At 37.4% G+C, this 25,190-nt stretch overlaps 1 protein-coding gene across 3 annotated transcripts in view; it reads left to right on the top strand.

Annotated features, from left to right (window-relative positions):
• The window catches only part of PTPRN2 (protein tyrosine phosphatase receptor type N2), a 651,283-nt gene that overhangs the window by 395,083 nt on the left and 231,010 nt on the right, over positions 1 to 25,190 (top strand). For all 3 annotated transcript variants that reach the window (XM_039548283.1, XM_039548281.1, XM_039548282.1), the window contains exon 12: positions 16,412 to 16,476. In XM_039548283.1, the coding sequence (XP_039404217.1) occupies positions 16,412 to 16,476 (65 nt within the window). The remainder of the gene's footprint in view (positions 1 to 16,411; positions 16,477 to 25,190) is intronic.

Genomic DNA, 25,190 nt, shown 5'->3' with positions numbered 1-25,190 from the left:
ATTTGAAAAGCAGAACTCAAGGAAGACTAATAATAACGACAGACTGAGGAGATCAGAGAGCTAAAAGACTACTTCAGCTAAATAAACAAGGAAGCCTCTGACCTCCCTGAAATCCAATAAGCTGGTTATCAGTCTAAGAAATGATGTTGCTTTATCAGCTTATTTTTAAATGGGCCCAAAGTATCAAGTACAATGAATTGTTAGATGTATTTATAATAAAGAATCTTTCAGTTATTCTGTTATTTTATTGTGCACTGATTGCTGCTGTTTTCCCAAAGGTGGTTTCTCTTTTTCCCAGACAAAATTTCCTTGCCTTTCTTTGGAAAAAAGCTGAGGGTAAAAAAGAGAAAAAGTATTTAGCCCAGCTGATTTGTTTAGCTTGATAATTTTATTTTACTTTCACTTATTTCTTTTTATCCAGTACCCCTGGTAGTGTTTGATTACAGGTTCTGTGCTAGAGTGGACACATTAAACTATGAGTATTATGAGAAGTATTGTATTTTTTCACAGCTGACAGGACACTGAGGGGTTCTGGTTTTGTCAGTAGGCTGCTTGGTGACTTAACACAAATCACATTTATCTCACTCTTTCACAACTTTCCTGTCTTATATGGAAGACAAAGACTTTTACTGATGCAGCTATTAGTGTATAAAGGGGATGTTTTTATATTATGCAATCTTTTTCCAATCACAAAGCAGAAGCAGCTTGATATGGCTGTTATGTCTAACTGAAATTGATGGACAGCAGTTATGTTTTGAGGGAGTCGAACTGACTGCCCATGAAAATGTGACCCTATAAAATCAACAGGGTATGGTTCCCTCTTGACAGCACCTATATGGAGCACGGCAGTGAAATCAGTGAGGCAGTTACAAGCTCATGCCAAGTTTCAGCCCTGGGTTAACTTCTGAATTATGACCTAAGAGTTATGCACAGAAAACTGTTCTTCAGACTAAGTCTGACAAAGCCATAAGATCAAGCTGTTGGAGACAACTTGCAAGCACATAAAAGAATTCTGTATGAATTCGTATTTATGTATTTTATACTATTACTGTTTTATACTATGACTATAACCAAAAAGTTTTTCAGAAACCTTTGCTATCATCAGCCAAGTAACCAACACTGTGCCTAGTTCATGAGTACTCAAACAAAACTGCAAAACGGGAAAAAAATGCAAGTTAGTATGGAAAATACACTTTTTTCAGAGTGGAATTCTTGATAAAGTGAGATTAATTGGGCTGTATTTAGATGCAGGGATGCACAGGGATGGCTTCAGCTATGGGACTGAGGCAGACATGCTCTGATAGCTTTAGCTGCAAAATGGGAAATGTTATGTATGGCTCCTACTCGTTCATTTTGCCAAGGGCTATCATTGCCATGGCAGCTCAACAGACTGGGGCATGTGTCCAGATGTCCCTTGTCACTGCCAGGCCCAGGGAGGGCAGAGCGTGCCAAATGCAGCGTTCCACCTTGGCAGCCCAGACACAAACATGGATTTTGCTCTAGAGTAGTAATTTTTGTGAGAGGAGTACCAGCTGCAACTTTTATTAGCAACATCCTAGGTTCCCTCAAGTATGTGCTCTAGACCATGCCAGGGAGCTTGACTGTGGGTCAGATGCTGATTATGTGAACAGTGGCAAGAATTGTGTTCATTAGAAACAGGTATTTTAAAATGAATTTGAAGCAAAACCTGATAATGGAAGTAAAAGATAGTTATGTACTTACTTTGTTTTCACATTTCATAAAACCACTTCCTCTGGTTCTCAAAAAAAAATTTGTCTCACATGTGTGCAATGTTCCCTCCCATACTGGGAGCATTTTCACATGTGCTCTTATCTAGCACCCGGGTTTAAAATGGGATCAGCATCTTGAATATGACAAGAATCTCTTGATTCTGCTACAAGTGAAAAAATTATCATGGTCCTTTTTAAAGTCAATACTAATTAATACTTATACTTAAACTAAACTGTGTATAAAATTAATTCCTGCAAGTGTGAAAAATAGTTAATGCCAGTCAAATCCATAAGTCAATTTAATTGCTTTGTGACTTGTTGGAGGCTGAAAACATGTTTTGTCATATTAACTGGTCAGAAAAATAGGCTATTTAAGTATTTTAAACTTGATGTTAAAGAAGAAACCTCTGCCCTACCTTATAAAAGATATTTTGAAGTAGTTTCTTCTTCACAGTCTACTGACAATTGTAAATACAGTAATATTTGGAGTTTTTGTTATCTCTCTGGTCCAAAAGCCCAATGTGTCATATATTTGTCTCTGAATTACTACTGTGCTTGCTGATAACAAGCCTAATAATAGAATAACTTGTATGTCCTTCTCAAAAGCTACATTTGAGTTAAAGCAAGATTTAAATTTGTTGGGATCAGTTCAGACTTTCATTGGATCTGCTAAGTATTCAAGGTAAAGGAGGCCTTTTCAAAATATGAAATCAATACATGCATTCTGTGGCATCAGATGGTGGGGCCTCCTTTGATGCCACTCTGCTCTTCTCTCCCAAGTAGTTCGTGTTCCACACCAAAGGCAACACTTCACTTTGAACAACTGGAGTTCAAACTGTGCATAGAAAACATATTTAGATACGCTGAGTGCTTTCCCCTTCCGATGCATAAAGCTTTATAAAACTGCTGTTTTCCTTTAGCACTAATGCTGTTGAAATAATTTTAAAGTGTAGCACAGTTTATTTTAAGTACAGAGTAAAATTGCACATGTAATAGTGTGGCAGTTTAAAAGAATGAGGTAGATGCTGTAGTATGTTCTATATAATAATGGAATTATATTTATATGTTGCAATTACCAAATAGATGGTGTATTCTGATTCCTTTTAATGAATTGTCAGCAGTGCCTTTAATTTGATTTAGATAGGCTTATGTCCTTAAAGTAGTCTAACTATTAATATAATTCCCACCAAGTAATACAGTGCTATATTTAAAAGTTAATTTTATATTAATTATTATTTAAGTATTATTATATTTGGATTTCATTTAAAGATGGTAATTGATTCAAGAATATAATGCATTATTAATGTTTATTATTTAATGTAATTTATAATACCAAACAGCTTGTTGATACTTTTAAATAAGCAAATAAATGGGTAGATCATTATACACTGTGAAATTAGGGAAATGAAAGAGATGCATCTTCTCCCTGTTATCTCTGTTTCTCTTTCTTCCTTTATTGCATTTTGTTTCACAAGATATTGAAGATCTAATGAATATTCAAATATATGCAAGTCCTATTGCAGCACCATACATCACACACACAACACACATATACCTTACATATAATTCCATCCTGCATTTATCTGTATTTACAGGACCTTGGTGTTTTTATCCATTAAAGATGAGTTTTTGTAGGATTTGCTTTTCTAACTTGACCCAAGGAATTATCCAGATATAAAATTACAGAACATCTAATTAAGTTAGCCACCAAAAACAAGAGATTCAGCAACCTGTTAATTATCTTGCCTTCATCTCCTCACCCATCCTACACCTGAAAAAACAACCCTCCTTTCTCCTTCCTTGCCCCACTTGTAGCAGGACATTCAGCTTCTCATTCAACCTTTGGTGCAACTAATTGCTTGAAATTGCTCATTTTTTATATTTGGCACAATGTTACCTGAAGGAGCATCCAGCCTTCCTTCTGTGTGACAATTTAATATAGAGAACTGCTCTTTTGCTGGGGCCTCCATTTATATGAATTCCCACAGGGGGGTAACCCTGGAGGAATTTGTTCCTCCCGATAATTTGTCAACTTTGTCTGATCAGCAAATTTTATGGGGTAGGAAGTTTTTTTGTACATCTTACCAATCAAAATTGATTCTTGTAATACACATAATGCTGCCTTTTTTTTTTTTTTTTTTTTTTAAATCCCTGGTAGAAATACAAAACACTTTAACATTCAATTAGTTTGAAAACAGGCTGAGAGTACTAGATGAAACAATTCATATATTAAAGTATTTTGTAACATAATTTCAGTACTAAAAAGTAATTTAATAATTCAGAAAACAAAAATAAGATGCTGTAGTCTGTACTTAGTAAAAACCATTCTCGATATTTTAAAATTAATGAAATATTTTACAACTGTCATTTTAAGTCTTCTGTTCTCTCATTTTGAATTTTTCTAGGTCAATTTTATCACTCTATATTGGTATTACTCAGTACCATGTTATATTCTAGATCGTATAAAAGTCTAAAAAAATATGAATGGAGGAAAAGATACTGATTTATTTTTAGGAGAAAATCCAAAATTACTTTTGCGTTTGAAACTGCACTTTCAGAATCATAGGAAAATGCCACTCTAAAATGTTACCATTTTTGTTATAGTCTGGGTGACTAAGCCTGTGGTTAACAGGGACTTCCCCTTCTTTCCATGTTGATTTTCTACTCGTTAATTTGATATCCCCCTTCCTACCTACCTACTTCTATATCATGAAAATCAGTTCCTGGAGTCTTTGCTTCAACCCCCAGCTGCTTTTGGGGTATTGTGGTTGCACATCAAATGGATGGTGACATTGTATGTGAATTATGTCTTTCTCAGAGAGGATGAAGTGGTCTCGGAAAGTGCGTCTCTCTATCAGCCATAAGGGAAGAACAAAAGAAACTTTAACTAAATGCCTGATTTTCAGATATCTAAAACTGCATTAGGAAACCACCTATGAGTTACAGACTGTAAAATGTAGGAAGTAGCCATACCTAATCTGAAGTCCTGAGTTGGTTTTTCTTTACCCTGATCCCACTCTGTTTCCATGGGTCCATCTCTCTCTCTTCTCTCCTTTGGTCTCTGTCTGCCTTATACATTGGCAGACACACATTGGTGTCCTTTAACCACCTGCTGTTTAGGCAGTGATATTACACTGCTTCAAGAAGAGACCTTCCTTTTCTCTAAAACAACTTTCCTTTTATTTTTTTCACTATTCACATAATGTTCCAATTTTTAATCCTTGCAATGTCTCCAGTTTTGCTGCCATAACCTAGTTCATGTCTGCTGCCATGACCATGAAGATTTGCATGCCCCAAATGTTAGTTGGTTTTGAGCTTTCCCAAATTTTTCACTTTCTCTTCTTCACTCCAGTGCTTTTGGGTTGTGATTCATCAGCTGAACATGTCTTAAAGTGCTTGGCTGCATAAGAACAAACTGATCCAGAAATAAAAAAGTGCTTTGCTGATCCCAGATCTGACACATGATGGTACTTTTGAGGAAAGCAGCCTTTCCTCATAAAAAACATGTAGTACCTGTTTCAAGGAAGGGTTTGTCAATACTTCAGAAATGTTGGATGAAACCATACAGTTCCTTGTGAAGAACCATTGTCTTTAATGGTGTTCTATTTATAATCACAGAAAAATTGAAGTCAGAAGGGACCTCTGGAGGTTGTTGGGTCCAACAGTCTAAAGCAGTGTCAAATCTGAAATTTGTCTTCTTGAGGCCCTGCTCACTTGAATTGTGAAAATATCAATGGATTCTACAGCCCCTCGTGGCAGCCTGTCCCAGTGCTTAGTAATCACTTACTAAGAAAATAGTTTTTTTTCCTTCTGTCCAACCAGAATTTCCTTTTTAGCAATTTGCCTCAAGTCCTTTTACTGTGAGTCTCTGCAAAATTCTGACTCCATCTTTTTTATAATCCTGCCCAAGCAGCAGCCAGCAGCAGTTAAATTACCATTTAGACTTCTCTTCCCCTGGCTGAACAAACCCATCAGTCTCAGCTACTCCTTGAATTCATGTTCCAGTCCCTTTAGTGGCCCTTCTTGGGACCATCTCTGGTTTGCTGATGCCTTTATTTTGTTGGAGACGCAGAACTGGCCATGATGAACCTTAAACTGTTACATGAGTCAGTCACCAGGTAAAAAGGCAGTAGCTGCAAAACTCTGCATCTGGCTAAATAAAGCAGAATGCTGGTAAAGTTCTGCAATGATGAAGAAGAACAAGACAGAAATGCCCTTCATCCCCAGTGTTCAGCAAAGCAACAGAAGGGCACCAGGGAAATTCAAATTATGAAACATTCTTGATGAAATATTAATAAAACCATACTATGGTCTTAATTGCTATAATTTAACACCCTGTATGGTATAAATATTTTAGAAACATGGTAAAATGGAACATTAAGAAGGGGTCAAGGGATAATAATATACATTAATCTTGATTGGCGGAGATGTATACCTCATACTTAATTTATGTTTATGCTACTGTTCCATATTCCTTTTTGAAGAGTAGAGTGTGGAATAAACTATAAGCAAGCATCTTATATTGACACATGCATGTTATGTGTGTATGTGTAAATTATTGTAGGTATTTATAAAGGCTCTGGGGTATAATATAGATATAGGTGATATAGATACATAAAGGAAATTTAAAAGACCTTCACAACTGCATCCTCTCCTTTAGAAATCAGTCACGGATCCAGCAGTCTACAAAAGCAAGAGGGTCAGGAAATATGCAAACCACTTTCTCACAAAATTAATTCCTGAGGAAGTCTTTAGCTATACTGTGCTCGCAATAGCCACCTTTCTTTTTTAGTAGCAAATATTTCTTTTAAGGCTAGATTCCATGTATTTCCATGAAGGGGAAACCCTGGAAACAAACCTGTGCTATGGCCACGGTGTCAGGGAGGGGAGAGGATGGCTTTATTCACAGTCTTAGGAGTACTTTACAGCCTGTCTTGGTAGGAGAGTGTCTGCCTGACAAACACAGCAGTCAGACAGAAGTCAGAAAATGTTTCACTGAGCTTTTAACTCTCCTATAGATTTGCACCCCATCAGGACACTATTGTGCTAATTTTTTCTGAAAATAGCACGCAGAAATTACTTGAAATTGCTGGCACTCTAATAGTGACCTGTGCCCATGTATGCATAAAGCAGATAGGCATTTCATTTACATTTCTCGAAAACTGTATGCAGTAATGATTCCTATGTGTTAAATTGCATAATCCATACAAGTGTGACAGCCTCATAAAGGCTGTGGGCCAATGTCCTCTCTTCAATGTATCAGTGCCAATGAAAGACCTTATCATACCCTTGAGAGAGGTTACTGCTGTCGTGTGGCTGCTGGTGGAACTGCTCCTGTGGTCACTCTGAACAATGTCAGTCAAAGTTTACCAAGTAGGCTTAACTAGTTTAAATAGCAGATTTTTTGCTAATGATGCACATTTTGAAAGTACAAAGGATAAGGGGCTACTCACAAGAGGGTGAAGCTGGCATTTTGATGGACAGTGAACACTTTTACCAGGGGCGCAGACTCCTGATTCACAGCGTTGGTCCATAGCCTCTCCTTGTCAATTCATCTGTCTTCTTTAGTTTGAATATTTCTGCAGTCTCCTTATGATTTCTTTTTAAAAACACAGCATGACAAAACACTTTTCTTTTGGGATGTAGGTTTCTCACGCAAAGCACGCAGAGATCTGGGACACAGAACAGCATTTTGCCCAATGAGAGATTTATAATCAGATTTATAACCTGCTCAGATGGAACTGTCACCACGTTTGAGTGGCACAACTCAGGTAGCCTTTTCTACACTTTGAAGGGATGTCCTAAAAAATGTTTCCATAGCATTGTTAGAGGAGGGATGGTGCCAGCAGAAACTCGTGCCGATGAGCACTCGGTGAAATCTACCACATAGGAGAGACCTCTCCATCACACCATTTACAGAAAGGGAAAGCTTTGCCTTTGCTTCCAGAACTTCTGGGAGAGCTGATCAGTGTCCTTTCCTGCCATTTCTCCTTATTTTAAACCCATGCCAATAAGTCTCTTCTGTCCCTAACAGTGAAATGGTGAAAGTACTGCAGCTTTTAAAGGATTTATAGGGCTTAGCTGAATGCATCACTTCCCATGCCAAAAAATAAGAGAAAGAATGTTGTGTGGATGGATGCAGCTTTGGCATTCTGCTGTTCTCTTGCCTAATATCCATTCCTTGTTATCTCTACCCCTCTGTAGCCTATTACTGTCTCCACTCATTTGGTAGATATAAGCTCTTTTGCACAGGAACCACCTTTTAGGTTTGCACAGTGCCTTTGGCACAGTGATTCTGGCCATGAAAAGTGTTTGTAGGTGAGGTTGCAATAATCATATTTTGAGTACCGCAAAGTTGCCATCCTTCACACACTCAGATCTTTCCTGTTACATCCTTCTCCTCCTTCCCATCGAATGTGCATACCTGCAGCCACAGATTCAAATCCTGTAAATGCATTTAGGACACAGTTATCTCTGTAGGCAAGCATTTATCTTCCTTATTTTGCACTTCACCCATCCAAGGATAAACATAATGGGTTTTTATTACATGATTAAAGTTTATAGTCTTAATATTTGGCCTGTATTTCTGAAATATAAGGGTTCTTCCATTCTTGCTGATTTTCAAGAAATTTTTTTAAAGGTAGTCAAGTAGCCTTCAGAATTTTCATTAAAGCAGAATTATGAAAAACTGTTGTGAGAAATGATGGGCAAGTTAACATTGTTCCTATTCACTCTCACCTGAAAGCTTTATTGTGACTCTTGTTACTAGTGGCACCCTTGGTAATAAATATTTTCATTTTATTCTGAGGCACAGCAAATAGATTTTGTTAGTGAGTGACCTTGTGCATTAGCTGTGCTATTCATGATTTAGTGAGCCAGTCAGTTGAAATATTGCTAATGTTTTTGTGACTCAGTCTTGTTACATTTGTGCCACGAGGATGACATTAAGTGTAGTCGTAGATGAATAACAAATAACGTGTCTCGAAGTTATGTTTTGGATCATTAAAGAAATGAACCTACAGGGTGCTGTTTTATTAACTGAGGAAATGACTGGGAAAAAAAATGACAGTTCTTGAATTTGTATTTATTAAAAATAAAATTTGGCATGCTGAGAATTAGTGGTAGTGTCTGTTAAATTTTTCATAAACCAGTGCAAATACACTGCAGTGTCCATCCAAAGATTTTGACAGATTTTAAATAAGTGGAAGAATAACTCATAAGTTTCATACTGTTTCAGGCTGAGACTCAAAATGGGGCAAGGAGGAGAATGCCGAAAAAGTAGAGCATAACAAAAATGAGGATTAATAATTAGATGCTATTATGGGTATTTTAAATATTATGTATTATAGTATGAAAAAGGGTCAGTGTACTTTCCAGGGACACCCTAGGTAGGAGTGGATTGCTTCTTTAAAAGTGAAACAACTATTCTTGGATTTCTTTTCCTGAGTCCTCCCATTTCTTTGTGTTAAAAAATAATGGAAACTCTAGAAAAAGTATCTTGTAGACTTCTGGGAAGATGGTTTAGTCCTTTCACTTGCCCCAGTAGCACATCATCTATTCTAAAGAAACCACAGAAGATCAGTTAAGTTCCAGATAACAGAGTTTTCTGAATTTCTACAAAGCTATAACCATAAGTAACAACCTCTGCATGTTTTGGTGGTTCTTTCTGCTTATTTAAAAATAATTAAACACAATGAGAAAATGCAATGGATATCCTGAGAGATCAAAATTAGTTATATGGAGGGAGAGACTATTCAAATAGAAGGAAAAAGGAGATACAAAACTAGAATATTAGCTACTCTTGAAAAGCTGAGCTACTGCTATTATCTGTTTGATTTTTTTTTTTTTTGGTAGTATTTTCTGCCCAAGAAAATTAAAGCAATCTGTTGAATTCTTGACTACAAATAAAACAAGGCAGAAAACCTGTTCTTTTATACTGTTATTCCAAAAACTTGTCTGTTTAAAAGGAAAGAAGCTGTAGCCTTAAGCTTGTCTTATGGACTGTTGCTTTTCACTGTGTGGTGAAGGTGAGGAGGCCAAAAGTGACCTGCATGGGAAGAGCTGAGAAATGTCCAGGTGGTCTTTCTTGCCCACCCATCCCCTGGGACCACGAATCTTTCTGACTTTTAAATCTTTAAGGTTGGACATATGATGGTGAACTTTAATGTTAAGCTAAGGGGGACTTCAAAAAGGACAATTAATAGTTGATCTAGACATTAGCAATCATCCCAGAAATAACTCTGCAGAGAAGCACTGCACTGGTAGTCACAGCACCTTGGTCTACCTGACTGTGCTCTGCTCCCGTTTCAGCTTGACATCCTGCAGGTTGTTTCATCTGAATTTTCTGTTCAGAGCTGAAACTTGTCAAGGAATATTTATGTGAACAAATTATGATGTGAAAAGTGGAATGATACTTCTTTTTTTTCATTTTCTGCTAACACTGGCTGAATTGGTACAACTTTTGCTATAAATAATGGATAAGTGTTTTAAGTATGCAAGCAAGTTGTTATACATGCATGCACTGCACTCTGTCAAGTAATGTGCAGCATTGAATTGTCAATGTTAAAATGGTCAATAATGTTAAAAATTGTCTCTGTTAAGCATTAATTGAAATATATTTTGTGTTTCTAAAGCATATACAACATAGAACAACATATATATACATATATACACATATATACACACATGTATACATACATACAACTTACAACAAAGTATGCATATCCAGAGCATGGTTATTTTTGCTATTCCTCAAAACTCTTTTTTTGATGGACACCAATCTGCTCATATTATTTAAGAGAATATTTTTCGTAATGGGTTCCTGAAGCTCTGCCAAAAATAATTATTTAGAATAAAGGTTTTTCATTTCTATAGTTCTAATTCATGTAGACTGGGTTTGTTCATACTTCAGAAACAGAACCATCCTCACACCACGCCTCAGAAATCCCTCTCTGTAGCCATAGCATTGTCTATTGAAATGTTTTGCTGCTGAAGTATTTTAGAACTTGTGTACATGTGTTTCTTACAAGGGAATGCCTGTGGGGAAAAAAAATAGGATTGGTTGATGCAGCAGGTCTTTCCAGGCCTATTTTTATATATATATATATATATATATATATATGCCATAAATAAACTATACTGATCTCAGGATGGGATAAGTAAATGTCTGGTGATATCTGTTACTTCTCTTGACAAGGCAGGGAATTTTACTGATTTCTTAGTTGAGACAGCAAAGTTTGTAGAGATAGATCCCACCATGAAGCAAAAAAGCTCCAGAGAAATAAAAAAATGTCATTTCATATATCCCAAACTCCTTTACCACAATTTAAATACCAGATTTTAGAATAGTAGTGTGCTCATTTTAAAGGAAAGTTAGAGGAAGACATAAAATTGAGCAGTTATTTATTGAATAAATGGAAATAAATCAATGCAAGCAGTCATGCAGACAGAATGTGTTTAATATATGCAAAGACAGAAGTACCTGAGGTCCTGCTTTATAAAGTCATTGCTGCTCTATCCTTGAATATTACCTGGGCATGGGTCTAAGAGGTAGATGGTTTAGAGTGGAAAGAGTGACATTGTTTCAGTGAGTAAGTTTAAAAAATATGCAGCTCTTAACAGTTATTCAAGAATGGCCCAGTTTCCCTCTTACAGGAACATGCAGTGTTGCTATTTCCCAGAAAAAGGCATTTTGCGTATATTTTTTGAACAGAATTAAAGACAAACATAGATGGAAAATTCCTTGATTGTGAGCATGGAGGTTTAGCTGCCTCGTACCAAAATCTGTGGTAACGCAAAGGTGCACAGGGAGTGGTGAGCATGGTCTGAATTTCCATCTGCTGGTTTTATTGGCTAGAGCAGGTTGTAAAGAATGTGTGCTCTCAAAATTGCTGGAGATGCAAACAATATTTTAAATTACTCCAGGCAGCAAGGTACTGCATCTGAACAGATTGAAAGCTGAAATGTTGATATCTGAAATTAAATTAATGCACAGGAGATTGAAACAATATCTAATTAAAATCATTTGAAAAATGACTTGAAAATTGAATATGACATAGTATTTAGCAGGCTGTTGCTAGCACAGCAATGTGGCTTTGACTTCTCTGCAACCATTTCCATTCCAAGCCTGGCTGCCAGTTATGTAGAAATTACACATGAAGCACCTATCTCGTGCCATCACTCTGTAAAGATTGGAGGACAAAATACCTTCTGCCTGCAGCTTCTGTACTTGTTCCTCACTAATTGCATTTTAAACTTTAGTGAAGGCACCCTTCTTCCCACTTTATCTGGACACTTGAGTTGGTCGTTTTTGTTCTGAGCTGATGTATTTTGAATATTCCATGTTGTGCCTTTGACTTGCTGTGTATATGCATGGCACAGTGCATGGCCCTGCCAAAGAGAAAGGCATTCTTTCTAAACCATGCTATGAAGAAGCTTTCCAAATCTTGAGGGGGTCCTTTGTAGGGGAGGAGAAAGAAAAGTTTAACTTGATGTAAAGAGATGTATCTTCTGCTTGTCTTAGAGATACTTGTTAAAAAGCTAAAAACTGTAATAAGCACCATCTCTCTGGAGTTCCCTTCCTCCTTTTCTCTTTCCTTTCCTCAGGGAGGAAAATAAATGAAATTATTCTAAATGTTGGTCTTTGAAAGGAGCTTTGCAACAAGCTGGTGGGAAAAAACCAGTGGTTGTAGAATTCATCTGACAGACTACAGTAAATCTGAATTAGTTGCCCTCAATTTATTGACTGGAGGTCAATAAATAGAGCAAGTCTAGAGCATGATTGGCTCATTCTAAAATGGGCAGGTAATAGAGGTCAGAAGAATCATGAGCCTATAAGTACTTTTTTCCTTACATTTAATTAAATACAACACACACTAAGTCAGATACACAGCAAAACCCCAAGGTTTCCTTGTGAATGATGCTATCGTCCCAGAAAATCTTTTCATATTTAAGGGTGGTTTCTTCTTTGGGGCAGGTAAATCCTGCAGCAGCCTGAGAGACAAACTGAGGCCTCCTGCTGAAACCCTTTCCCCGTTTCCCTTTGCCTCATTCGTGCCAGTGTGTGCTCCCATGAGTCAGCCAGAGGGTACAGTTGTGCTTGGCAGGAAATCTTCTTCCAGAAGAGCAGTAATGAGACTGAAGGTCTGCTCAGAGCCCTCCATAACTTGCTTCGTCTAATAACTGATGGACTCTGAGGTTAAACCTGTCAAACCTACACACTCCAATTCCTGACTGGGCCACTGACAGATGACTTTGCTAAAGGAAATAAACATTTGCCCTCAGAAAACACATCAGACCTCCCTCAGGTTAGTGAAGACTGAGCAGTGACAATCTCTACCCTTAAACACTCAGTAGCAACTCTCATCATGCTCTCTAATAGAGCAAAGCCATTAAGTTGTCCCCATTGTAATTTAGATGACAGAAGAGACTTCCACATATTCTTTCAGGTTAAAATAACTGGTATACAGAGAGTAGGCAAAATTATTCCACTGTAGCTACGTGCTTAATTATCTGGAATACTGCATAAATTGTCAAGTGCAAAGAATTATTCTGATAAATTAAAATACTAATTAAATAGGCTATTGCAGAATTTTGAGAACATTATAGGTCTCCGCTTCTTCAGGTAATTTGCATATCCTTCATCTAGTGAATTTAATTTAAAGGCCTCCCTTTTTGTATGTTTGGAAGCTGTTTTTGTTTCAATGGAAGATTAGAAAATGGATTTATATGTTGTTAACTGGTTTGAGGGGGATTTTGTTGGGGTATTTTTCCCTTCTTTTTTAATAGCTGTTTTTGTTATGCCTCTTTGCTGTTGAGTTTGTCATCAAACAGTAGTAATAGAGGACTTTAAACTGTAAAAAAAAAAACTTTGATGAAATATGCAATATACCATGCAATTTCCACTTTCATAAAATTTGCAACAGAACATCAGCTTCTGTCTACTTGTATTTGAATGAAAGCGAGCAGGTAGTACACTAAAAGACTTTCAAAATTTTGGGCCAATTTTCAGAGAATTAATGTTCTTAATGTTCTTAATATCTGAATATATTTTCCCGCCACTTCTTCCATCTATCTATATTGACTGTGTCATATTGGTTTAGATTCTTCATTATAGTTCTGCATAGAAAAGGTTAAGTGGTTGTATTCACTGTTCCACAGCTTGAAGCAGCTGCTTGATATGTAGTTGCAGCTTCAGCTTCAGCACCATTTTTGACAGAATTTCTTGACCTTCCTGAGCAGCTTGTGGAGTTCAAGGTTAGCTAAAATACTCTCCTGTACATGCTGGGAGTGAGCACGCTGGAGACTGTCGGCTGTGTCTCTCTCCACAATCTGACAGTGCCTGGGCTTGACCATTTTCTGGTTATGATTTAATCAATAACACCTCGTGCCTTCATGCCTCCTAATTTTGGCAGGGTTTGTGTTAGCATGGCTGTCAGACCTGTCCTTTTTGTTTTAGCCAATATCAAGGGGGAAAGCAGAGGTATTGCGTAAACCTTTTTTGTTGTTGTTTTTTAATATCAAAGCTTCAATACTTAATGTCTGCAGGAAACCTATGAAAAGGAGGTCAAATAAGTAATAGTAATTATAAAATTCAGTAATTCAGCAGACCAAATATTTTCTATTAACTGTTCATGTGGTAAGAAATTACACAGTGGGATTTGAGCTTTGTTGTTTACTTATAGCCATTTATTTTGCAGCTACTCTGCTGTGCAGTTTTCTTTATCCTAAGCTGCTAAAGAATCATTTGCTGGACCATTCACTTTCTTTGAAGGAGGCTGTGGAACTTTTTCATTTTATAAATCTACATTTTTGCACTTCGTAGAAGTCCACTTTTAATGTGTTTGCTGGGTGGGAGGTGGTCAGTGTGGTAGTATGGCATATCTTTGAAAAGTTTCACTGCACAAGATATACAACACTGCAAAGCGTGGTCTCAAATCTCATGTTTCAATCAACTCTCCTTCACATGGTCCCTTTGGCTCTGGGTGGAATAAATATGCTTGTGAATGTGCAAAGCATGGCACAGGTGTTAAGTATGTGACTGTGGTGTGCAGGTTTTAGGTCGTCATCCAGCAAAACATGCATTTCAGCTTTCTTAGCTTGGGACTCCATGTTCCTCTCTGTATCAGTGGCATATTAAAGAGGTGCAAAAATGAAGGTGTCTGAGTCTAAAAGCTGTACAGAGCTTTCTTCTTCATTTAAATTGAGGGCAATATTCACCCCTTGCTGAAGGCAGTCAGAAAATTTTTTCTGTATTAGAATTGCTAGAGGTATAACTTCTTGAGTCCTTGCATGTAAAAACTCTCACAAAAATCTTTCCATAAGAGGTGAGATGGAGCCTAATGATCTGATGTTACCTCTGGAATAAATGTGAGTCATTTGTGTTGCACTTTGGACAAACTTAATAAGATATCAGTTCACAATAATCTTCTGAGAAGTGTCTGCTGCAGTCTCAACTGTTTTGAATGTTTCAAAGAGCAACAATTAAAGAGTATTTTTCACAAATGAAAAAAAAATGTTAATTCCTTTAAGTATTTTCATGTAAATTTACAGTGTGCAGTATGTCCTAGCAGTTCTTGAACTTTCTGATTGGAAGGTTTGCTTTAGGCAACCAAAATTGAGAAGCTGCATCTATCAAATTTTGTCTGTAATCAAGGAGGTAGGTGCCTGCAGATATGTGTAAGATGTGTGGGATGACTCACCATATTAAATGTGCCTCCCTTTCCAAGGACAGCAGAAAGAACCCAGATGATTCACTTGGATTACACAGCAAACAGGCAGCTAAGGGAAGGAGAGGTTAACAAGGATGCAGAGCTTCATTTCTCCTCATAAATAAATCAAGCCAGGTGTCTGGGTTTTGGCCACAAGTCCAACTGACACAGTTTGCATCTAGAAGGTTAAAGTCTTCCCATCCCAAATGGGATGGCGTTACCCATACACCCAGCTAGGAATAATCTCATCCTTGTGCTGTTCCCATAATCGTGGTTGAGCACTGTTTCATTGAGGCTTCTAACAGTCACAGGCCAAAATCAGATCAGACCATAGGTTTAAGAGCATGGGCAATTGTACAACAGTGCTCAAGCTCATGCCCTGGGCATGTTTGGGTTGCAAGTATGATTGTAGTCTTAGTTATTATTACCTTTATTTAAAAGTTTTATGCTGGGTTGCTTTATTTCAGGTTTTAATGCTTTTAGTGATATAGATGCTGACAAATAAGAAAAAACTAACTTAAAAAAATAATAGAATTTTGCATTGCATCCTGGTGGTATTAAATAAACTCTTTATTCTACCTGTGAGATAAGAGTCTGTATCCATTGTGAAAAGTCCTACACAGTGGCAGTGCTGTTCAAATGGTAAAGTACTGCTCTGCTCTTCAATGCAAGGAAGTACCCACAGAAGAGAGCTTTCCAAACAAATTGTGTATCTATGTTAAATGTGTTTAATACTGTGTAAAATAGAATTAGCTTGGCTTTCTTTTTCACACAACAATGAGCAATTAATAGCATAAATATGCATTCGAAAAAATGACTAGCAGAGTTGCTCTCAGGGAAAGATACTCCATAGATGGAATAGGTGGGAACTGTCATGAATATATTGATGAAGAAAAGAAGGTTGGTTGCAAATGCTGTAAAATCATACATTTTCCAGCTTTCCTTTAACTCAATCTTAATTCTTCCTTACAGCCATAAACAAAGAGAAGCTTGAAAAAATAACTGGACTGAAAATTCTGCAGACTGGTGTGGGGGAGGTAAGTGGTTTTCAGGCATTTTACATTCTCAAAAACATTTTAATTGTTGGGATTTTTTTAAGAAATTCTGGAGCTCATGAAGGTTTGTGAGCTACCAGTCTGATAGTGCTAAGGGCCTTTTTAGGATACAGTTGCATCTGTCAAAATACAATCTGCTGCACAAATAGCACTGTATCCCATAGAGAAAAAAAAAATACCATCCTTATGAGAAAAGTGCAGCCAGCTTTAAGAAATGCAGTTTTTTGCTTTGTTGTATCACAGGAAAAAAATCCCCAAAGATGAGCACAGCAACTGAAGTCGTCATATTATTCCCCTTGATTTTGATGGAGTGCTCTCTCATCTAGATCAGTGGAAGTTTAAATTTGGGGTAAAGAGTCTTCAGATATTAGAGAGAATCTGACAGTGAATGTCTCGCTTATTTTGGATGTAACTTGAAACATAAATAAAACATGTGTCTGTTATTATAGTGATATCGCTAAGCGAAAACTCCACTAAGCAGTTCATCATTTATTAATAAACATGATGCTATCTGCTAAGAACCTTGTATGAACTACAGTTGATTGCTAATTCTCGTACTAATTTTGTGTACACAGTTATCTCTTTTTTCCTTTTCATTTAAGTAATTTTGCTAGTGGTGAATGCTCACAGGGCTAGGAAAATGCCTTTTTCTCATGATTGCATTATTCTCAGTATTTAAAATAATGAATTACTAACTTCTAATATACTGAAGGAATAGGTTGTTTTCTTTCTTTACTGATTTTTGGGGTTTATATTTTTGATTTTTATCAGTTCATGCCTAAGAATTAACTTGACAAATTTTCTGAGGTTCACTGTGCAACTTCATTCACATTATTGAAAGACTTTGTCCCAAAGAGGTAGTAACACTGAGGCCTGCTGTGGTGCTTAGGGCCAAACATGAAAGAACTTGGAAACAAACAGAGGTGAAATCATAAGAAAATGAAAGCCATCATCTCTCCGTGACTGATTTATCTAGGAATGTTTCTTACTGGTACATAACCTCAGAAAGTGGGAAGTGTATCCTGGGGCATGTGTGTGCACCTCAGGCTGCGTCCTGACCTCAGGCCAGGCTGAAGTTTGTGGTTGTGCTGTCTGCAGCCCCTGCTTTCTGTTAAATAACAGAACCAGGATTGGGGTACAGGCTATGGCAGCCAGACTCAGTATAATTTTACCCAATGGGACTCATCCATGCTGATGAAATACCTCCATGTATTTTGTCCAGTTCCACTCATTGAATGGATTCCAGTCTGCTTCAAAGTCAACTAAAGAATAAAAGCCCACTTCAGATGCTTACTGTTAAATTAAGTTTTGTATTATATGTGGTCAATGGAGAAAGAATTCCCTTTTGGATAGTTGAAATGCAGGAAGTTTTCACCTGCTAAATGTATCATAAATCCACATTGTAGCAATAGGGTTGCTGTAACCATGGTAGTCTAAGGATATGCTTGAGCTGTAACCTCAAGGATTAGGTTGTAACCTTAGCTGGATTCTAAGACCAGCTAACAGAGCTGGAAAAATTGAAGAGTTCTTAGACTAGAGACCTCACCAGTCTGATTCATGTGTTTGGTTTAGGAAAAGTCACTGCAGAACTCACCTTCCATATATTTAGGCTATCATAACTTTTTATAAAAAAACTACTGATACTACTTGGGTTAATGAAGACTTTGACAGAAGTTTGTGCTATACACTCTACCAAATATGTATTATTAAAAGGCAAAAAGTAAAAACTGGTTAACCCAAGGGAAGCAGACATTTTGGCCTAAATATATTCCAGGTTATATCTGAAAGAGGGTGATCAGCAGAGAAAGAACCAAGTGGTTTGGACCAGTAAGGTAATGGAAGAACATTTATTCAGATGCTTATGTATTTTGTTGGATGTGAATTCTCCCAGCTGTGTACATTCCCCTTTCTAAGTCTTATCAGATACGATTTTGTACATAATGAATACATTTCTGTAGTCTCACATACACATAAAATAAAGGGGTGCTGTAACCAAGCTGTTTCTCTGTTGATACAGTATCAGATTCAGGCTATTTCAGGTTAAGTTTAACTATGATAATCTGGTTTTGCAGTCTATGTTTTATTCAACCTGGTGAATAATTATTATTGAAATAATAGAAAGAACGTATTTAAAGATAATGAAGGAGCTTCTTGATGAATAAAGATTCCTTTTACTTCACACTGGAATTAGGAATGGAATTTTATGTAATGGTAACAGTAAATCAAAGTCAAGATGCTCAAATCAAAAGTACTTAGAAAAACTTTAGTAGAAAATGAGAAATGACCTTTTTGTTTGGACAGCAGGTGAGATGCATGACAAAGTTAATGGATATATAATCTTCACTTGAAGGCCTGTAAAATAAAAAGGATTGATTTTGCAAGGCAATTTTCATATCTGAAATACCTCAAGAGAAATATAGCCTAGATGCTAGTGGCAAATGGAGCTGCTGTTTAAACAAATGCAGGAGCTCTCCTAAGCTCAGCAATAATTCGTATGTGGCTCTGGACAGTGGAATCTGTTTTAGGTGTCGATCTATGATAGCAGCATTTGTGCCTCAGGAAGGAATGTGTGGACACTAGTGACTTTCCAGGCCTTGGGTGTGCTAGAAGGAATCTGTCCCTTCCTCTGTGGAGATGAGAAATGCTTCTCAGAGCTCCTCAATCTCTCTCTTTCTTTCCTCTATCTCAAGAAAAACATTTCAAGAGCAACAACAGATTATAAAATTCACACCAAGCTTACTGAGCCATTCAGTCAAGTCCAGGGAGGGCTGATGAATTGCTTTTATGTCACTGCATAAACATGTGCTGTATAGTCATTAACAACATGGGTCTGGAGTCTACCACAGCTGCAATGCAGTTCATCATCTTTATGTCACGTAAAAGATTTCCACAGCTTGTGATTCTTTCAGCTAGGCCTGAGGTTAGCTGCCTTGTGTCAGCGTAGGGTAGGTTCTGCTTTAGCAGGATTAAAAATGAGTTCTTAAGCTGCAACTTCAGAAGCTGCTCATGTTTCAGGGTGTTGGCTTAAAAGTTCTGTACGTTTCATGGGAAGGTTTGGATGATAAAGTGCAAAGCCCTGTCTGGACTGTGGGCAAGCAGAGCTTCTTTCAGGCCATTGTAGAACAGACCTTTCCTGGTACTTCCACAGTACATCCACCTCCATGTCTAACATTTGCAACAGATTATTCAACAGTAAAATAATCCAGAGAGTTAGATAAGAGTTTGATATGATGTGTATCACTCTTAAAATGAGAATTATTTTGACACTTATCTTGTTTGCAAGAAGGCTTTTATACCAGAAAACCAGAATAACTCTGCTGTAGATAGAACCAGTGCTGAGTTTGTAATCTTGAGGATCTGTGCATTGCTGTAGTGCTGACTATCTCTGGAATTATATTTGCCGAGATCTTTCTTTTTATTTTCAGTTTTCCAGCACCTACAGCAGGAGCTGGAAAAAACTAAAACTAAAAAAAGCTGTAGAACTCCTCTACAGTATCCATGTGAGATTTGTTGGCCTCGTTGTCATGTATGTTTGTGCCACACAAATCCATCAAGAGCATTTCACACCTTCTTGTTTATTCAGATACAATGAAGCTTTGAGGTATTTTCTTTTGATCTCCTACACGTGAAATAAATCTCTGAAGTCCTGAGGTCATCTTCAGGTGTTCAAGGACTTCCTATAGCTGAGTGTCTATGAGGGAGTGAATGCATGCGTTGTGTTATTTAGATGTCTATTTGCATAATAACATGAAAGACACAATACTCATATGAAAAATTAAAGAGATAAAAAGCATTTAAACAGGACCCAGAACTCTGTTCTCCTCTGTCCCTGCTTGATGTTAACCACTACTTGAGTTGAACTTGTTGCTCTGCATGGCTGAGCACTCCTGCAAGATCTTGGGGACAGCATTTTGTCTCAGGTGGAGGGAAAGCCTCCTTAGCAGCTGCATGGCTCCACCTGACTCCTCCTGAGTTCAGGATTTAGCAAGGGTGAAAGCCCCAGTCCTACACAAACATTATTCCAACTGGACTCATACCCAGGAGCTTCTCTCCAGCCAAGGGAGCTCAGCAGACACCATGAGTCACAGCCCTGCACAGCAGTCACCATGTCAGGTATCCCTTCAGCATCCTTTAGGAACTTTACTTCTATCTCTTCACATAAGCACTTTTGAATTAATATAGGAGCACAGTATTTTTAAGTTCAATTCCATACTGAGTTTGACTGTGACCAGAATTACTGTGACATGGATAAATGTTTATTCAGCTTTTGGCTGAAATTTGTTTTCAACCACAGTTTCAGAATAACAAGTCAGGCTCTCCAGTGGCCCAAGAAAGTGTAATCAGGTTTTGGAGTATGAGTCTGTGATTTGAATAATCGATGAATAAGGCCTGTAACAAGCAGAGGGGGTGGCACTGTTCCTGTTCCTGTCTTGAACTGACAAAACAGCACTCACTTCAGGATAAGTTGTATTAAATTAACTCTTTCGATTTCCCAGTAGGAATGCAGAGAAGAAACTCATCATTGGAATCATAACTTCATTTGTAAGATTTGAATCATGGCTCTCATATGGCAGACATAAAAATTAGAGCCGTTTTCTAAAACAAATGGAAATAACCCAAAATATATGCAAAATGAATGCTTCACCATACCTCTAGATGTTCTAAAATAGAGCAGTGGTATTTTGACATGTTTCAGGATATTCTCATTTATAGATATTTTGATAGGTGTAGAATTATGTTGATGCTGCATAAAGAGATGTTACTACAATAAAGAAATCTGCATTTAAAAATTCTAGTGAAGCTAGAGGACAGACTTTCCAGTGACATGCAAGCTTCTGAGGCAGGAGTCAGGTTTCTATCTTCCTACCTTCCTTAATGTTGCCAAATTTTGTCACTTACATCTATATATCCAGATTTTACCTAGAATGATATTGGATTGGAAATCCATAAAAAAATGGAGCGCGGAACTTAAAAAATAATTTTCAGCTGTTGAAGAATAAGGTGTAAACCTTTTTTCTGATTTTTGACTACTAGGTAAAATGCTAAGTGCTGGCTTTTGGCTTGTAAAGACCAGATTAGCCTGGGTTCTACTCCAGCTGTCTCTGCTACAGTGACATCGGCAATCCAAATGCTCCTGATCTGGAGCAGGTATTGCCCAGGGGTACCAGGATTGGAAGGGATGCTGTACCCAAGAACATTTAGGTAAGATAGATCTGAGACTGACTACGGTGTAGGAACTGCAGCTGTGCATGTACAAATACTCAAGTTTTAGCCCAAGACACAGCTAAATTTTTCAACTTCCACTGAAACCCACCCTTCTTTTACCAGAACTAATTAGGCTGAAGCCAGGCACAGGTACATGTGATGGCAGACACCTCTGCACTACAGGGTAAGTGTTCTTAGACCAGGGGACACCAGGGAGGGCTTTTCCCAGTGCCTGACTTCAGCATTTTTCTTACAAACCCCATGGCTTAGAGATGAACAAGTTTATTTTTTCCTGTTATGTGAGATCTGGGATTGGAGTTCCCACAGACCACTCCTGCCGTTGGCTTTTGCTGATCACTGTGGCTGTGTTGATGAGCAGTCAAACATTTCCAGGAGGGGCAGTGTTTGGAGCCACATGCATTGTTGTGAGCAAGGCATGGACCAGGTCACAGGGGAGTTCTTTGCTTTAAGGCATGTAACTTTAAGTCTGTATATAGAAATAAGAGCAATAACATTAAATAAAAAAATTTTAGGTGTACAATCCTAGAAATATTCTTGGTGAAGGCATAATAAGAAAGACTTACCTTATCCCACACACACAAATTACACATTCTAAAGCTGTAACTCTTAAAAATTAATAGATTATATTTTACATAGAATTCTACCAGTAACATACTACTTATGTGAAATTTTACTAACAGTTAATAATATCTCACTATTACAGTTTGTAAGTATACATGAATAGTAAAGTTATGCTAGTCAGAAGTTAGCCACACAGTAGCATTTAGAAGTAACACTTTAAGAAATTTGAGGAATGCTAAACAGAACATTAAATTTCTACAAAGACAATGATGAAGATCTATGGCTCATTTATTTAAGACCTTGTATGCTTTTGAAAAATGCATTTTAGCTAATATTTAGAGATAATGTTAATGCTATTTATTAACTATTCATTACAGTACATAGCCCACTAGAGGGCTGCTTTTCAAATAAATTGCATCCAGTGTGTTAATAAAAGTGTTAAATGTTTAAAAACAAAAAATATGCAGCAGAAACATGTATCATTTTATCCCATTATTTTGTCAACTATCTTCTGTTACTTCATGTTATATACACAGCATACTAAAACAATGTAAGTCATGGCCCCAAATCTACAAACATTTAGAATATGCTTAGCTTTAAGTATGTAGTTAGACATTCCATTTAAGCTCCAGCTAAGTTTAGAGTTAAAGAGATGCCTGGATGCTCCTGAGACTGTCTTCTGTCACATATCACACCGTCTCTGGTTGTGGAGGGGCAAAGTTCCAATGTTTATCCCCTGTATTTGATTTGAATATTGCATAGCAGAGGTATTGTGACATCTGAATGACAGGTCACAGCTTCAGTTTGGAAATCATGTGTCAGTAGTAATTTCTTTTCTTGTGCTCTGATTGTGACAACGCCCTCCATCTTCTTTACAAATTTTTAAAGAACACGACAAGGAAATGAGGAGATTATAATGTAAAGAAAAATACAGCAAACCTGATTTTCAGAGACAACTATCAGTCTATGTTGATTTATGTTTTCCTCCTGAAACAGTATATAAAGCACAAGTATTCAAGTGTCACATTGGTTCATGAATTCCTTTACAGTAGCACAGTGTGATTTAAAGGAGCAGAAGTGCCAAGTGATGTGGCAGTTGCCATGGCAACTACAGCAATTCAATTTTTATTCAGTATCATGTAAAATGAAACAAGATACGGTTTGCCTTGTGGCTTCAGGAACTTATGCATCTTACCAGTGTTGTTCCTTTTTGTCTTTTTTAACACTGTGCTGGTTATAAAGTAGCATGTGTTTGTTTTAAGGATTTATCTTGGGTTTAGGCCGTGTCATGCCATTGTTTTTAAAGCAGAGTTTCCTTTACAAACCATTATAAATCTGCAGAGAAAAGAGATTTAGATACTAGCACTAGCTACACAGAGCAAACTGCAGGGTAATTCTGTTTAAGAATCAGTGTTATTATCCACTCTAACTATGATTTGGCAGCCTGCATTCAATGTATTCATGAAGAATCTTTAAATAGGAGAACATGATTGTTTGTGCTAGATATCTTACTGATTCATGAAATTCAGCAGCCTCCTTCTATCAGCAGCCACGTTATTATGACTCAAAGGAAAACAAAATCTTGAGTAGTGTAATGGGTCAGCTGGGAAAGCAGCAGATTAAGATTAAATTCTCTTAAACTGTCTGAAGTTTGAGGGATGGAGATGGTCAGAAATTGTAAAGAAGGCAGATTCTTCCATCTCCACAAATAGGAGCTTGATCCTGGCAGGAACATGTGGATTTCAAGCAGTCTCAAACACAGATTTAACTATTTAAGAAGAGGCAGAAGTGGCAGATCCCAGTCTCTCAGCCCTCTCTCTAGCAGACCCTGGGCAGCAAATGTTCCTATGCAGGTCAACGTGGAAGGACCTCTGCTCTGGGCCTGTAAGTGTAGGAAAATAAGGGTCTGGTTCTAAGATTCAAACTGTGAGACACCCAACCTTCCTGTAGGAATCCTTGACACCAGGGACCCTATAGCTGCATCAGAGCTGGTAAAACAAACAGGAGCAGGGCCCAGAGCCTGTCATGGTCCCACATTTTTCTGTACTGTTAAGTTGTCAGTCACTCGCATTGTGTCCTGTGCCAGTTAGGATTCTTCAGGCTGTTTGCTTCTCCATCTAAGCAAGATCCAGGCCAGGGACCATTCATAACAGACAGTTTCAGTGTGGTCGCCTTTGGAGCACGGGTGTAAAGGCATGTTTAAATTAAAGAATAATAGAATTAAAACTTCAGCTGTGGGTTAAAAGAATTGTGTCATTTATTTTAGCTTTTTTTAGTACTAAGGTTAAAGTACTTAAGTAAAACTTAAGATCTTTGCTTTCTGGGAGGGCCTGATAGTACATTCTTATTCATCCTTCTCAGAACTGTTTTGCACTTGTACATCACTAAGTTTCCACCCTTAAAGGCAACATGGCTGTAGTGTCCATCACTTCAACATCCTTCAGAATGCAAGGCTTTATCTTTTATACATATTATAGCATATTTTTTTCAAAAAGATTTTAACAAGTTTCTAAATCTAAACATGAGGACTCCTAATAAATTAGTTTGTTGGAGCTCAGTTTTGTTTCTTTTTTGCATAAATCAGATTTATCCTGATGAGGTAGTTTTTAAGATCTATTTAAGGCAGATGTTGAAGTTGCTTTGACTTAAGCATAGTTTTAGTTCTGTGTGTGCTTTGACTGGTATCAAAGGGAAAAGCTGGGGGTTTTTTAATAAGAATGCAAACATACTTCGCTGAATTACTAATTCAAATTTTCTGTAGAAACAGCAACGAAGTGGCTCCTGAGCTGCAGAATGTCCCCAGTAGGTCTCTGTGTTCCCTTTGGAACCTACAGGTATCTCTGATTTGCATTGCTGGTCATTAGGCACAAGGACTGAGGAGATAACTGATAGAGAAGGAGAGAACTGGT

Source organism: Corvus cornix, chromosome 2 (genome assembly GCF_000738735.6).
Source record: "Corvus cornix cornix isolate S_Up_H32 chromosome 2, ASM73873v5, whole genome shotgun sequence".
In the NCBI taxonomy this organism is placed as follows: Eukaryota; Metazoa; Chordata; class Aves; order Passeriformes; family Corvidae; genus Corvus; species Corvus cornix.
Note: the sequence above shows the minus strand (reverse complement) of the source record. Positions and strands in the feature narration are given on the sequence as shown.